At 46.2% G+C, this 13,835-nt stretch overlaps 1 protein-coding gene across 1 annotated transcript in view; it reads left to right on the top strand.

Annotated features, from left to right (window-relative positions):
* LOC128692433 (cytochrome P450 4C1) overlaps window positions 1-13,835 on the top strand; it is a 182,412-nt gene that overhangs the window by 148,287 nt on the left and 20,290 nt on the right. Inside the window, exon 8 of the mRNA XM_053781616.2 lies at window positions 7,632-7,810. Coding sequence (XP_053637591.2) covers window positions 7,632-7,810 — 179 coding nt within the window. The remainder of the gene's footprint in view (window positions 1-7,631; window positions 7,811-13,835) is intronic.

Below are 13,835 nucleotides of genomic sequence, written 5' to 3'. Positions count from 1 at the left end.
GGGCATGTATTGGAGGTGGATGGCTACAGGGCTTTCGTGATACAGATGGGGGCTTTAAAGGAGGGGTGGGAGTCCTGCTCCGAGAGATGAGCCTGTTTGTGGAAGTGAAGGGGAGGAATGGGCATTTAATGGGAGTGGATGGGTGGTGGATGGGCGAGCAAGTGGCATTAGTGTGTGTGTATGAACCTGCAGAGAGTGATGCGCGTGTGAAAGCGAATTTTGTGAGGGATGAGCTCGTTTATTATTTCCGTTCTTACCACCTGTTGCTGTCGTAGGAGGAGACTGGAATTGTGTTATTCATAGGGCAGACATTGAGCCACTGGGGGCAGGGCATTTTTAACTATCCTAGGAGATCTTCTGAGGGATTTGTGTTTACGGGACATGTTTGGGGGTGGGGCTTGGGAGGTGGAGCACACTTTTGTCAGAGGTGGATATGCGGTGAGGCTAGAGTGGGTGTACGTCATGAAGCGGGTAAGAGTGGAGTCATTACATGTGGTAGAGGTGGAGTATTCCGATCATAGAGTGGTTGTGGTAGACTTGGGGTAGGGTGGGTTGGCCAGGTGTAAAAGCTATTGGAAACTAAATACGAGGATCATGGGTGATGAGGAGGGGCAGGGGGGATTTGATAGGTTGTAAGCAGAGCTCAGTGTGGAAGGGCAGGGTGTGTAGGATTTGCTGGGGTGGTGGGATGGGGTGGCTAAGGGATGGATACATCAGTTTTATGTATGGGAGGGGAAACGCATTATGCAACAATTGTATGGGCTCCTTTAGTACTTAAAGGGTAGGTTGGGGGCTTGCTATGGGAGAGGTGGGCACTGGGAAGTATATCCTGTGGAGGATATAGACATGTTGAAGAGAAGTATTCGTGAGCTGCAAAATGAGCATTTTGATGCTGTGCGTGTAGAGGAGAGGGTTGAGGAGGTGCTTTGGGGTGATGGACCATCGGCAAATGTGTATCACGGGGTCAGCAGCAACGACGGAAAGCCACTGAGATTGGTAGGTTAGTCGTCCACTCGCAAGTGGGGGGTTATCATGAGGGGCAAGTGTTGCAGATGACAGAGGGGACGAGGGGTTACACGGATGCATGGTATGAGCAGTATTTGGGGAGTAGTACAGTGGGAGGAGAGGCTTTACATAGCGTCTGCGAGCTAGTGCCATGGTCAATGGGGCGTAGTGATCGGGTAGCACTGGGTAGGGAGATAGATGAGAGTGAGGTTTGGCGGGCATTGGTGAGTATGCATACGGGAAAGGTACTGTGGATAGATGGACTGCCGTGTCCATTCTACCTGTGGCATTGGCAGTTAATGGGTGGGTTCTTGGTGAAGTTGATGAACACCATGAAGGAGAGAGGAGTTTTGGAGGAGTTACAAGCCACAGCGGTGGTCATTCTGGTCCCAAAGGGAGAGGCCCAGAGTACCCTGAAGGATTATCGGGCGATGTCTTTACTATGTGTGGATTATAAATTGTTTGCAAAAATACTGGGAAATTGACTGAAATGTGTTGTAGGGCATGTTGTATCAGGAGGGCAATATGGGTTGCCTGGCAGGTCTATGGTCGAGGGCCATGGGCATATTAAGGGGTTTGTGGAGGGTTTGGGGGCAGAGTGGGGTTTACTTGCTTTGGATTGGCAGGGGGCATATGACCGTGTGGAACGGGAGGCATTGCAGCAGATTCTCTGCGGCAGGGTTTTGGGGAGGAAGTTGTGGAGTGGGTGGAGACATTATATTGAGGGGCATGGGTACATGTGCAGATCAATGATCTCATAGGGAAAGCGGTGTGTATGGGGCAGGGCCTCAGACAAGGAGATAATGTGTAATGACGAGAGAAAGTGGACAGTGTCCCAAATGGGGAGAGAGGGGGGTTAGGAGTGTCGGAGATACTGGTTTTGCAACATGGTAGTATTTATTGTACATACTTTTGTTTTGCACACTGACCTTTGTGCAGTGAATAGGTTTTGATGGGGTTCACAAATAACCTGCCCGAACGAACAAGTTCGGGTAAGATCCCGATAGGATGAGCGTGGATGATAGGACTGGCGAAGAATAGCGCCGAAGAGGAGTGTTCGTAGTTGTAGAAATAGAGCCAGGGCTTAACACAGCAGCTAAGTCGATCGTGGGACAGACATTGAGAACAGACATAGCAGGCTATCCTGTTGACTGGTCGTCTGCAAAAGCTGTCTTCCCTACTTCCAACTTTATCAGTCGCCGTCTGGTTGAATCCTTCCTAATACACAACTTTCCTTGTTTGAATCTTAGTCCCAGCTTCGTCTCTGTAGATGCCTTCCTCTTCCACTACATTGTAAAATGCTCCAAACTTCAGAACACTCGTGACCTAACCTGATTCCTCCGTTTTTCTTCTTCTCCCTCTTCCCCTTTCCTCTTTCCTTTTTCTCCTTTGGGTTGTCTTTCTTCTGCCCTGCGTATTTGTTCCTTCTTCATTTATTTATTTTTATTGATTCATTTGTTTTAGCCCCCCTCGGTGTTCTTGCTCTTGCCCTCTATGGGCACCTAGCTCCCTTGCAGTGTTCCTCTTTCTTAGTATTTGACTAGCCCCTCCTACTCTTACTGCCTCCCCACTACTACTACCTTCCACCTCCACTACAACCACCTCCTGCCTATATATACCCATCCTGCTCTCCTTTTCGTTAGTGTGTCTTTGTAAATGGTCCAAGTCGTCGTAAGCTCCTCTCTTCTATGTGCGGGTTATTTGTGTATCGTTCCAGTCACAGTATTGTGCAATAAATTTATGCAATAAATCTTCGAAAATTAGCCTGAATATAATAAAAATTATATGTCTTTTATATTAAGTAATTTTTAAAAAATTTACACCGATTTATTATATTCCTAGTCAGGTTTTGTAATAAAAGTAAATCATTCTGTTCTGTTTTTCTATTCTATTCTATTTGATTTGCTGGTATGGATCCCAGCCCAGGTCTCTTCCAATTTGGTGACCCGGCATTGGCTGCCCCGGGTAGGGAAGTGTCGTTTAGCTTTTCTTGTACATGCATGTCAGTTCTTCAGCAGTAAGGGGGGGGGGGTTGTAGCTCCAGCTCTATGGCTAAGTAACAGCTGCTGGTTTGCGGTGCAATGGAGGCCCAAAGCAGGCCCGCACAGCAACTTCAGTGAGGGGGTGGGTGACGTACAGTGACTGGGAGTAAGGTTTCCAAGTCCCTGACAGCTAAGTTACACAAGATGTGCTGCCTCATCCTTCAGGGCTTGCTCCACTGGGGTCATTGGGAAGTGTCTACGGCAAAGGGGCATCGTAGCTAGGCAGTCTAACATGTAGTGCACCAAGGGCTTCAGAACCATTCGGTCACAATGGGCACAGAGCTCCTCTCATGCCCTTTCAACAATCTGTGCAGTGGTGGGATACCCTAAGCGTAAACGGTGGATATGCACCCTCAGTTCTCTGGATTGCATCCGAATACTTGGAGGGGGAGCCCTGTGGGTTGCCCTGACATACCAGCGGAGGCTCTGTGAATCCCTAGGGTCAGGGAGTGAGCGTCTGGCCGCACCGGCAGCCCACAGTGCAATCTGGCTGAGGCTGATGGAAATTGCAGCACGTGGCTGTGCCTCGAGGGTTGCAGTCCTTACAGCCTCATCTGCAGCATCATTGTCAGGGATACCCACATGGCTCGGGATCCAGTTGACGGTGGCCCTGCGACCATGGGTCATGAGCGTCTGCAGGTCACCCCAGATGGATGTGATTAAGTGTATGTTATCCCTTGGCTCTTTGTGCGTAATTGCTTGGATCGCTGCCTTGGAATCAACATGGATGACAGGGGGATGCTGATGGTCTGCAAGAGCATGCTGCAAAGCTTGTTGGATAGTAAAGAGTTCAGCCTGGAGGATGGTGCAATGGTCTGGGAGGCGCCAACCTGCTGTCAGATTGCTGTGGAATATCCCAGCAGCTGTGCGGCGTGCCACTGGGTCTCTGGAACCATCGGTGTAATATGGCACACACCCTGGGCCTTGCACATCCACAATGCTAGCCAAGGCAAGTTGTTACAGAATGTGCTGTGGGAAATGCCTCTTACCGCCTGGTAGGGTTGTCCAGTGCACTGCCAACAGCTCTGGTGCCCAAGGGGGCAGCACCGTGTAGTTCGCTGCCAGTCTGTCACAGCCTTCCGCCTGGAGCAATGTCATGGGCAGGAGCTTTCGTGTGGCATCTGCATCCATCAGCGGCCGGGGTGCATTGGAATGACTTGTCCCTGGCAGACCTGTAAATCCCTCATTAGTTTGTCAGTCCCTGGGCGTCGGAGGTACTTTGCGATCCTCTTGGCAGCTACAAGTTGGATCCTGTCTTCAAGGGGCTGCAGCTGCATCTCGAGTTTAAAGCCACTGCATTGGCCCACCTAGGGGCCCCCAGCATGGCCTGTACAGCTGTGTTCTGGATCACACAGATAAGGTGGAGGAGTAGCTAAGGGAGGCACATTACTAGAACCACTTACCTTGCCGGACCCTGTGTGAGACATGGCATGCATGCCGCACCACTTTCCTGAGCAGACGCATGAGATTACGCCTGTGCAATTTGCGTACGACGTTGATCCGGTGGTTCTGTTCCCTGATTTCCTCGTTGTAAAACCACCAGTCACGCTTGTATGACCCTCTGCCTGTAATCTTAGGTATGGCTGCCTCAGCTGCACATGCAAAAGCTGCCTGCAAGCTCTGAACTGCCTCATCTGGATCTTTCGGAAGAGGAGACTCTGCCTGCCAGTGCTCGATGACCTCCTGGAAGTAATGGCAGTTGGCTCTCTTGAGATTCTATCTGGGGGTAGGTGTGGGGGTCGGACACTGCCGGACCATCAGTGTGGTGACCACTGCAAAGTGATCACTGGTGAGACGGGGGTGGACCTCCCATCTTGCGCTCGAGAGCAACAGTCTAGAGATGAGTGTGACATCCAAGCGGCCACCGTAGTGATGGGTTGGCTCACCATTGTTGAGGAGGGCGATCTCAGGAATCTCCTCCAGTACAGCTGCAAGGTGCCTCCCAGATGCATTGGTAGAAGAGACAGAAGTAAGAATTGGGTGGTGGGCATTGACATCCCCAGCCACAACAAGACCCTCCAGAAGGGCGAGTGCTGCCATCTCTGAAATGTCAAGGGTGCACCGAGAACTTCTGTATAAGTTGTACAGACCACGAGAGGTCCATCCGGCAGGTGTAGGGTGACAGCCTGGATCTCCACTCCCTCTCTGCAGTTGATAGGGTCAGTGGAGATTGAATGAGGGATAGAGGCCCTGACGTAGATTGCTGTTCCCCTGCCAGTCCCTTCCAGGCGCTGAAGGTAAGCTGAGAATCCCGGGATACGTGGTTGCATTTGATGTGACGAATTGGTAAGTGTTCCCTGGAGCAGGAAGACATCAACCTCATCCTGAACTGCAGCTTCATTCACTAAGTGAATTTTCCACTGCAGCCCGCAAATGTTCCACTGGAGGATCTTCAAGGGCTGCAGAGGTGGCCCTCTGATTCCATCTCTGCCTGGAACTCATCGTCCGTTGTTGGTGACTCCGGGGCCTTGTCCATCATGGACTGGAAGGACTCCTGGATGATGGCTTGAAGTTCCACTGAGTCCTTCCTGTCCAGTAGGACCACACCCAGCATCCACAACAGGAGCTGTCTGCAGGTGCCTCTGTCCTCTGCCGACAGCAGCAGGCGACAGAGGAGCACTGAAATGACCCCGATGGTTTTCTTCAGTCAAGTGGGAAATGAGTCTACCAGTTCCTCTGTAGGGGTTGAGCTGGACGACACGTCGAGTCGGGGCTGAGTCTCTGGGTATGTCTGGGTGGCTGTCGACACTGCAGCTGCATAAGCCCTGTGCACCCTGGGTCCGGCCTGAGTGGCCATGTGCGTCCGGGTCCCCTGGAGGGGTACTTCTGCCTGACTCTGGCTGCTCGCAGAAGGGGTCTGCCCTTGGGAAGAGGCCTGCTAGTGGGATGGCAAGGAATGATGGTGCCCAGCCGGGACTTTCTGGGCAGTGTTCCTGGTCTGTGGCTGCTTTTCCCAGTGAATCTGTCTTCCTGGCCACCGTGCTGTCTGACCCTGCAGTTGACCACGCTGCTGCAAGCCAGAGCCTGCCCCCTGATGCCTCTGCCTTGAGCCAAGTGCCGGGAACTCGCTGGTATTGCCCTCCTGCAGTATTCGGGGTTCCGTGGTTGGAGCCCATACTGACTGTTGCTGGGTGGTTCCAAGGCTGGGTGGCGTCGGGGCTGTCGGGTCGTTCCGATGACGAACCTTCTGCCACTGCTGCACCATCACAGGACAGCTCCGGTTCCAGGCATGGTGCCTCTTTGAGCAGTTGGCACACTTGGGCTCCGGCCGAAGGGCCTCGCCGGTTGGCTGCTTGAGGATTGCAATGCAGCCCTTCGAGTCGTGTGCCTTGCTGCACACACCACACTTCTTCTCTCGCTGGCAAGTGGCTGCAATATGATTGAACCCCTGACAGTTGAAGCATTGCAGTGGGCCTGACAGGTATGGTAGGGTCTTGAATCTTCCCCAGACCCCCAAGGTCCAGGTGCATGGGAAGTGGACCTTTGTGGTGGATCAGCACCTGGCGGGTGGGCACCTTGTTTACCATGGCAGTGAGTCACTCTGCTTTGACAATATTGGGCACTTCCAAAATGGGGTCCAGTGGTAGGGGCACAGGGACATGTAAGAGCACTCCCTTGTACACCTTCTCCCAAGCAACCAGTTCCACAATGCTGGGATGCATCACAACCAGCCCCTTCAATCCCTCGTAAGAATCTTCGTCCCGATGAATGACCAAAACCTCGTTCCTGAGAGTGAACTCGCAGCGGAACTTGAGGTGGGGCAGACCTTCCAGATACCTCACAAACCCGTAATTGGGAACCTTGAATTTGTTGAAGGCCTTGGATGCTTGTGCCCGAGTAGAGCGGGAATTCCTTCTTCCACGTGGAGTCAGCCAGTCCCCATCCTCTGTGGAAGCCGACGCAACTGGGTTGGGGACCTGGGATGGCTCCATCCTTGCCAGTTCCATGACCCCTATGGCCATCTGGGGGTGCAAATCTCCTTGGGTAGCAGCTCCCGACGGATCTAGTGGCGGATCGACAGATACAGTAGTCTCCACTGCATCCTTGGCCTTCTTGATGGGGGCTCCCACCTGCCCCACGTCGCCCTCCGACTCATCCCCACATTCCAATGAACGTTTAGGCCGCTCTCCTAGGTCTGACATGGTGACTGTATACAGGTATGGGGATAGAACCAGCAGCGGAGCTGCTGCCAGTGACCTCACAGTCGCCCACACTGGGTGCAGAGCTGTGAGGCTCAGTGCCCCAGTAGGAGCCCTTAGCCACCCTTACATGGCTCACAGCTCTGAAGCACTGAACACAGTCCAAGGATCACTAGGAACGATGCTAATCTGTACATAAACTAACACAGATGTATATTCCCAAGCAAACACAACACACTCTCTGTTCTCCAATCTCTGTCCAGTCGTCTGATGATCTCCTTCTGTTCTATTTTTAATGAAAAAATATATTTATTTTTCAGTTTAACAAATTATAGAAATGTTATTTTTTTCATGCCAGTTTAGCTTAACTGACCAATTCTGTTTACTAGGCACGATACCCGCGCACTCAGTTTATTTTTATTGTTTTTCATTTTTGTTTTTGTAGGAATTAAAAGACGTCGAGCACTGCTGGACCTTTTGTTGGAACACAAAGAAGAGAATCCAGACTTCAATGATGAAGAAATTCGGAAGGAAGTCGACACTTTCATGTTTGCTGGTCACGACACCACAGCTTCAGCCATCAACTCCATCTTGTATATTCTTGGTCTTCATCCAGATATTCAGGTACTATTTATACTGTTTAGCAATATATGTTGTTTAATTTTTTTTTTCGTAAATTCTTTTAATCTCCATTTTCTATGATGAGATGCTGAAGAAAGGTTCTCCCTGATAAACCTGTAGTGAGTAGCAAACAGACGGTGTCGCTCACAGCCAACTCCATTATGTATCCTTCACCTAAATATATTCTCTTCTTGCGAGCATTTACTATTCCAAATAGTATAGACTGCTGACCCTACCGTTGCAAGCAACACCACAGCATTATAAATAATGTGTTTTGTATGAATTTTAAGTAATGCTGGGCATTTACTTTCAACATAGAGGCGGCTTAAAGACCTTGATATACATAAAGCTCCAAAAGTTTCTTGTTGACCAGATGGAACATTGCCTGGATAATTACTCTCACATAATGCATTGTTAAATACGTAAATCTCAATATAAATAATTCTCAAGACAATGCCAGTGCTACCTTATAAGTAATTTTCACCTCTTGAATTGAATTTTGATTCATCAGTTTCCCAGAATCTATTCAAAGGGATTACATTGCTCACAATATCAGAACATCATATTCCAAAAAGCACTTGTATCCAGCCCCTATGATTAAATATACGTAAGTTTCTCATTTTACGACATATTAGTGAGAAAAAAAAAGACAATGGTGGAAGGAATATCATCTGAGAATGCACTAGTGGCATATTTATATATATATATATATATATATATATATATATATATATATATATATATATATATATATATATATATATATATATATATATATATATATATATATATATATATATATATATATATATATGACTGCCATCCCCACGAGCTCCTTTAGGGCGGGGCAGATGGCAGACCAGAGGCCTACCTTCCCCCTACGAGCCCCGTGAGGGTGGGGACTGTGGCTAGGCCTGGGGACAGTTGGTCCCAAAGATGAGGGGGTACTTGTACCTCCTCCCATGGGAGACTTAGGTCTCGAGACTCTCCCCAGATAGGGAGCCAAGGCCGGGTCACCACTACTTGGAAAAGACCCTGGCCGGGAGAATACCGGGGAATAAAAATAAAAAAAAAAAAAAAATATATATATATATATATATATATATATATATATATATATATATATATATATATATATATATATATATATATATATATATATATATATATATATATCAGCACGCCTCTGTCTTGCCAGAGGCGTGCTTACACTACAGTTATGAAACTACATTTCAGAGTGCAGACACTGTACTTTCCATCTTCAGGAATCAAGTCCGGTCTGCTGGTTTCCCTGAATCCCTTCATAAATGTTACCTTGCTTACACCCCAACAGCACGTCAAGTCCTAAAACCCACTTGTCTCAATTTCCTCCTATCTAACGCTCACACACGCTTGTTGGAAGTCCAAGCTCCTCACACACAAAACCTCCTTTACCCACTCCCTCCCACTTCTCCAAGGCCGACCCCTTCCCCGCCTTTCCTCCACTACAGATTTATACACTCTCGAAGTCATTCTATTTCGTTCCACCCTCTCTACATGTCCAAACAGTCTCAATAGCCCTTCCTCAGCCCTCTGGATAATAGTATTGGTAATCACACACCTTCTCCTAATCTCCAAACTATGGATTCTCTGCATTATATTTACACCACACATTGCCCTCAGACATGAACAACCGTGGTAACTTCACACATCCCTGTCTAAGGCCTACTTTTACTGGAAAATACTCTCTCTGTCTCTCTCAAGTTCAATAGCTATGAGTAGCGAGGGAGTGTATAGTAACAATAGTTTCATTGCCGGCTACTTGTTAAGGTAGGGTAAGTCCAGCTCCCACTATTGCCCCCCCCCCTTTTTTTTCCCCTCCCCGAAAGTGATAGTTTGATTGCCGGCTGCTTGTTAAGGTAGGGTCAGTCTAGCTCCTGCTATCCCTTCCCCTCCCTCTCCCCCCCCCCCCCGCCAGGGGACGGGTGGGGCTCCGGGCCAACCGGACAGCACGCAACTCACAGCTCCCAACACTACTGTAAGTACATGCCTGATCATATTTTAGTGGACTTATTGGTTGAAAGCTTCTCTTTTGACCAATAATTAACTTAGTCCTTTCAGTCTTTATCTGTTAAATGCTTTAATAATCACCACATCTTTTAGGTATTGTACTTATCATGGAGAGTGATTTCTTAAGCAGTGGGTAATCTGTCTCTCTTTACAGCTTGGAATGACAGAGAGGGCCACCTGCCAACGAGAAGAATAGAAGGAGACGGACCAACGTCCTGAGACGTCCCATGTTTAACCTATTTACCTGTTATGTAAGCCAACACAGGACCTAACCCCTCATCATAGCAGTGGTAACGAACCTGTGTTCCTGTCATCTGAAGGAATTATTCATGGCTACACTCTGTGAAGAACGAGCCGGTGGAGGTCACCAACACCTGACACATCAGCAACGGCTACGATTTCAACAACACACTGTCACCAACACCTGACACCCCATTACCACGATATACCTATATTAGCGTTGAGTTCAAATGTAATTTTTTTCATTTCATTTTTCATTTTTCTTTCAATTAGGATACCCATTCATGTTTTATTGTTTTACATTTTCCGTTTCTAAATAATAAAGTGTTTATCATTGTCTGTTATTATTTTTTTTCTATTCATTAATTTTCCTGAGGAGGAGCCAGCCTTGGTAATACTGTCTGAAGTTGTTACAGGGCTGAGTAAGCCTTCACAAGTGGTGACCTTGCCAGGATCAACTCTACTGAATCAAGATTCAATTCCATCTCGAATCTACCATTGGAACTTCAATGCAGAATACCACAGATGGTTACCACCAGCCATGAGTAATCATTCTCTATGGTTGGACTACTGTACAGGTATTTAAAAGATTTGGTGATTGTTACAGTCTCAATTTATTGTAAGTCAAGTCAGGCAGGATATAATATTTAATTCTGCCACCTTTTCGAGCTTGAAACACTTTGGAGGATTAGACTCTAGGGACCCAAGATTTTCCAGTGACAATTTGTTTCATTCAGCTCTTTATTTTATCAAGGGAACTGTCTTAGAACACTCTTGATTTGTTGGTGAGAAGATTGGATGGTCAAGTGACCCCATTCTACTTACTGTTTGCTCGGAGCTAGCATAGAACCCTTTGTTTTAATTAATACATATTGTTTAACTGAAGTAGGGATCGAGCCCTCTGGTTTATTTACAGTTTGAGCGGAGCAGGAATTGAACCCTCCGTTTTCTTTAATACCCGTTTCATTTCCCCTGATAGTTTAAGTTATTCTTGCAAGCATGGAGGAATACCAGTTTTGGATGAATGCTGGAAGTAAGTTAGGAATAACAGGGAAAATTTAGAATCTTTCATTAGTGCTAAGATCCAGGAAAGACTTGAAAGAGAGAGAATTGAGAGAGAAGAGAGACAGTTAGAAAGGGAAAGAGAAGAGAATAAGGAGACAGAAAGAACAGAGAGAGAGAATCAAGATAGGCAGTTAGAAAAAGAAAGAGAGGATTAAAAGGAGAGATCGAATTGAAAGAGAAAACCAAGATAGACAGTTAGAAAGGTAGAGAGAAGACAAAAAGGAGCGTGATAGACTTGATCGTGAGGAGAGAGCTAGAGTACGTGAGGAACAAGCTAAAGTACGTGAGGAACAAGTTAAATTAAGAGAACTTGAGGAAAGAGCAAAGGATAGAGAAGTTGAGGAAAAAGCTAGAGAACGTGAGGAAAAAGCTAGAGAACTTGAGTTAATAGAGAGAGAAAAGGATCGCGAGCTCGAAAAAGCTTGCCTTGAATTAGAGAATAAAAAGTTAACTCTTACACAACAACAATTAGAGGAAGGAGTAATTGAACATCATGCAGCAAGTGCACATATTCCAACACCTATTTTACCTCCCTTTACAGAGGGTGAAGACATTACTTCATACATCATCAGGTTTGAAAATACCACTACCCTCTGTGAATGGCCTGCTGACACCTGGGCTACTAGGTTAGGAATGTTATTTTCTGGTACAGCCTTGAATATCTGTGCAACTTTGTCGCAGGATATCATATGTAATCATAACCTACTGAAGAAGGCGATCCTTAAAGCATTTCAAAAAACCACTAATTCTTACAGGAAAGATTTCAGGAATGCCACCTTACAGCCTGATCAGAACTTTCAGCAGTTACAGGTAACACTCTTTCGTTTGTTCGACTTTTGGATAGAGAGTTCAGGAATTGATCACAGTTATGAATCTCTTAGAGACTTCATGGTTGCTGACCAGTTCCTGACAGCTCTTCCCCACCAGATAAGAACATTCATTAGAGAACGTAATCTGATTAAAGCTGAGGAAGTTGCTGAGGCCGCTGACTTGTATGCTGAGGCTCACAATTCCTATAAAGACCTAAAGGGATCGAACCCTAAGGGCAAGGGCTCATCAGATCTTAAGAAATCAAAGCCTCTAGCGGAAAGTAAAGTGACTTCTTTTATTCCTGTTTGTCATTTGCGTGGTGTTAAGGGATGTAAACGTCCACATTGTCCTTCTAAGAAGGCCCAAAAAGTTGGAAGATGTTTTAAAGACTGTAATGACCAAGCACCCTTCTGTTCAGGAACAGTTAATGGACTTAATGTATCTACAATTTTACGAGACACTGGATGCACATATTTAGTCATTTCTGATAAGCTGTTCCCTAATCTTAAAGAAACTCATTCCTATGCTATACTCTCAGACTACTTGGGCCGTACAGACACTTTTCCTACCATCCGTTGTTACATTAGGTCTAAATGGTTCAAAAGTTGGTCTGAAGCCGTACTTGCTCCAATCACTTCTTGCTCCGTACTAACAGGTAATGTAAAAGGTGCCATTCTTCCTTCTGAGGTTAACCTTTCATCACCAAAGATGGACATAAGTGTTTCAGATCCTCTTCCTGTAGAGTCAGAGAAGCCCCTCGAAAGTTCAGATGAGACAATGTCTCGCGAGATTCATGTTGGATTAAAAACCAGTGATGCTACTCTCGAAAGCGATGTAGTAGGATCACCGATTCAATTGTTAGATGAAAGTGAAGATATCACATCCGATACTATAAATGTCTTGACTAGGGCTCAGACCAAAGCCCAGGCTTCTCCTACTATCCATCCTTTAATTTTCTCTGACTTCAAGCCTTTAGATATATCAAAGAACTCCTTTGTCAATTTACAACGTAATTGCCCTTCTCTTCAGAATTGCCATAATGCCGCTAAACAAAATCAAGTTATCCAAAGGAAAAACTTTTCATATAAATTTGAATATATAAAAGGTATCTTGTACAAGTCAGTATTCAAATTAAATTCAGATGAGATAGACTATTCCATCTTAGTTGTTCCACGTCAATGCAGAGAGACTGTTCTTAAAATGGCTCATGACCTGCCAGTGGCCGGACATTTCTCGCATCGTAAAACCTTAAATAAAATTAGGGAAACCTATTTTTGGCCAAAAATGTCCTCAGATGTCACTACCTATTGTAGATCGTGTAAAGTTTGCCGAAGTCACCGAGATTATAAAGTCACTTAAAAATAACTCAGGGAATCTGTCTCATATCCCACCATTACTGTACAAGCGAGCGTCCCATGTCCTTTCGCATGCTATTTCATTACTTTTTAACAAGTCACTAGAAACTAGCACCTTCCCGAAACTACTCAGGATGGCAAGGGTTACACCAATACATAAAGGTGGTGACCCTACAAACTTAAACAACTATAGGCCAATACCATTGCTATCCAAACTCTTTGAGAAACTCGTGCACAGGAGATTGTATTCATTTTTAAAGGCACAAAACATACTCAACCCCTGCCAATTTGGATTCAGGAAAAATAAAAGCACTAATGATGCAATCATAAAAATGCTAGATCTGCTTTACACAGCATTGGAAAATAAGGAATATCCACTAGGAATTTTTATTGACCTAAGAAAAGCTTTTGACACAGTAGACCACGACATCCTACTCCACAAACTTGACCATTACAGTATAAGAGGCCATGCGCTTGCTTATTTCAAATCTTACCTTACTAATAGGTAT

This window comes from Cherax quadricarinatus, chromosome 53 (genome assembly GCF_038502225.1).
Source record: "Cherax quadricarinatus isolate ZL_2023a chromosome 53, ASM3850222v1, whole genome shotgun sequence".
NCBI lineage: Eukaryota > Metazoa > Arthropoda > Malacostraca > Decapoda > Parastacidae > Cherax > Cherax quadricarinatus.
This window is presented reverse-complemented; position numbering and strand designations above follow the sequence as displayed.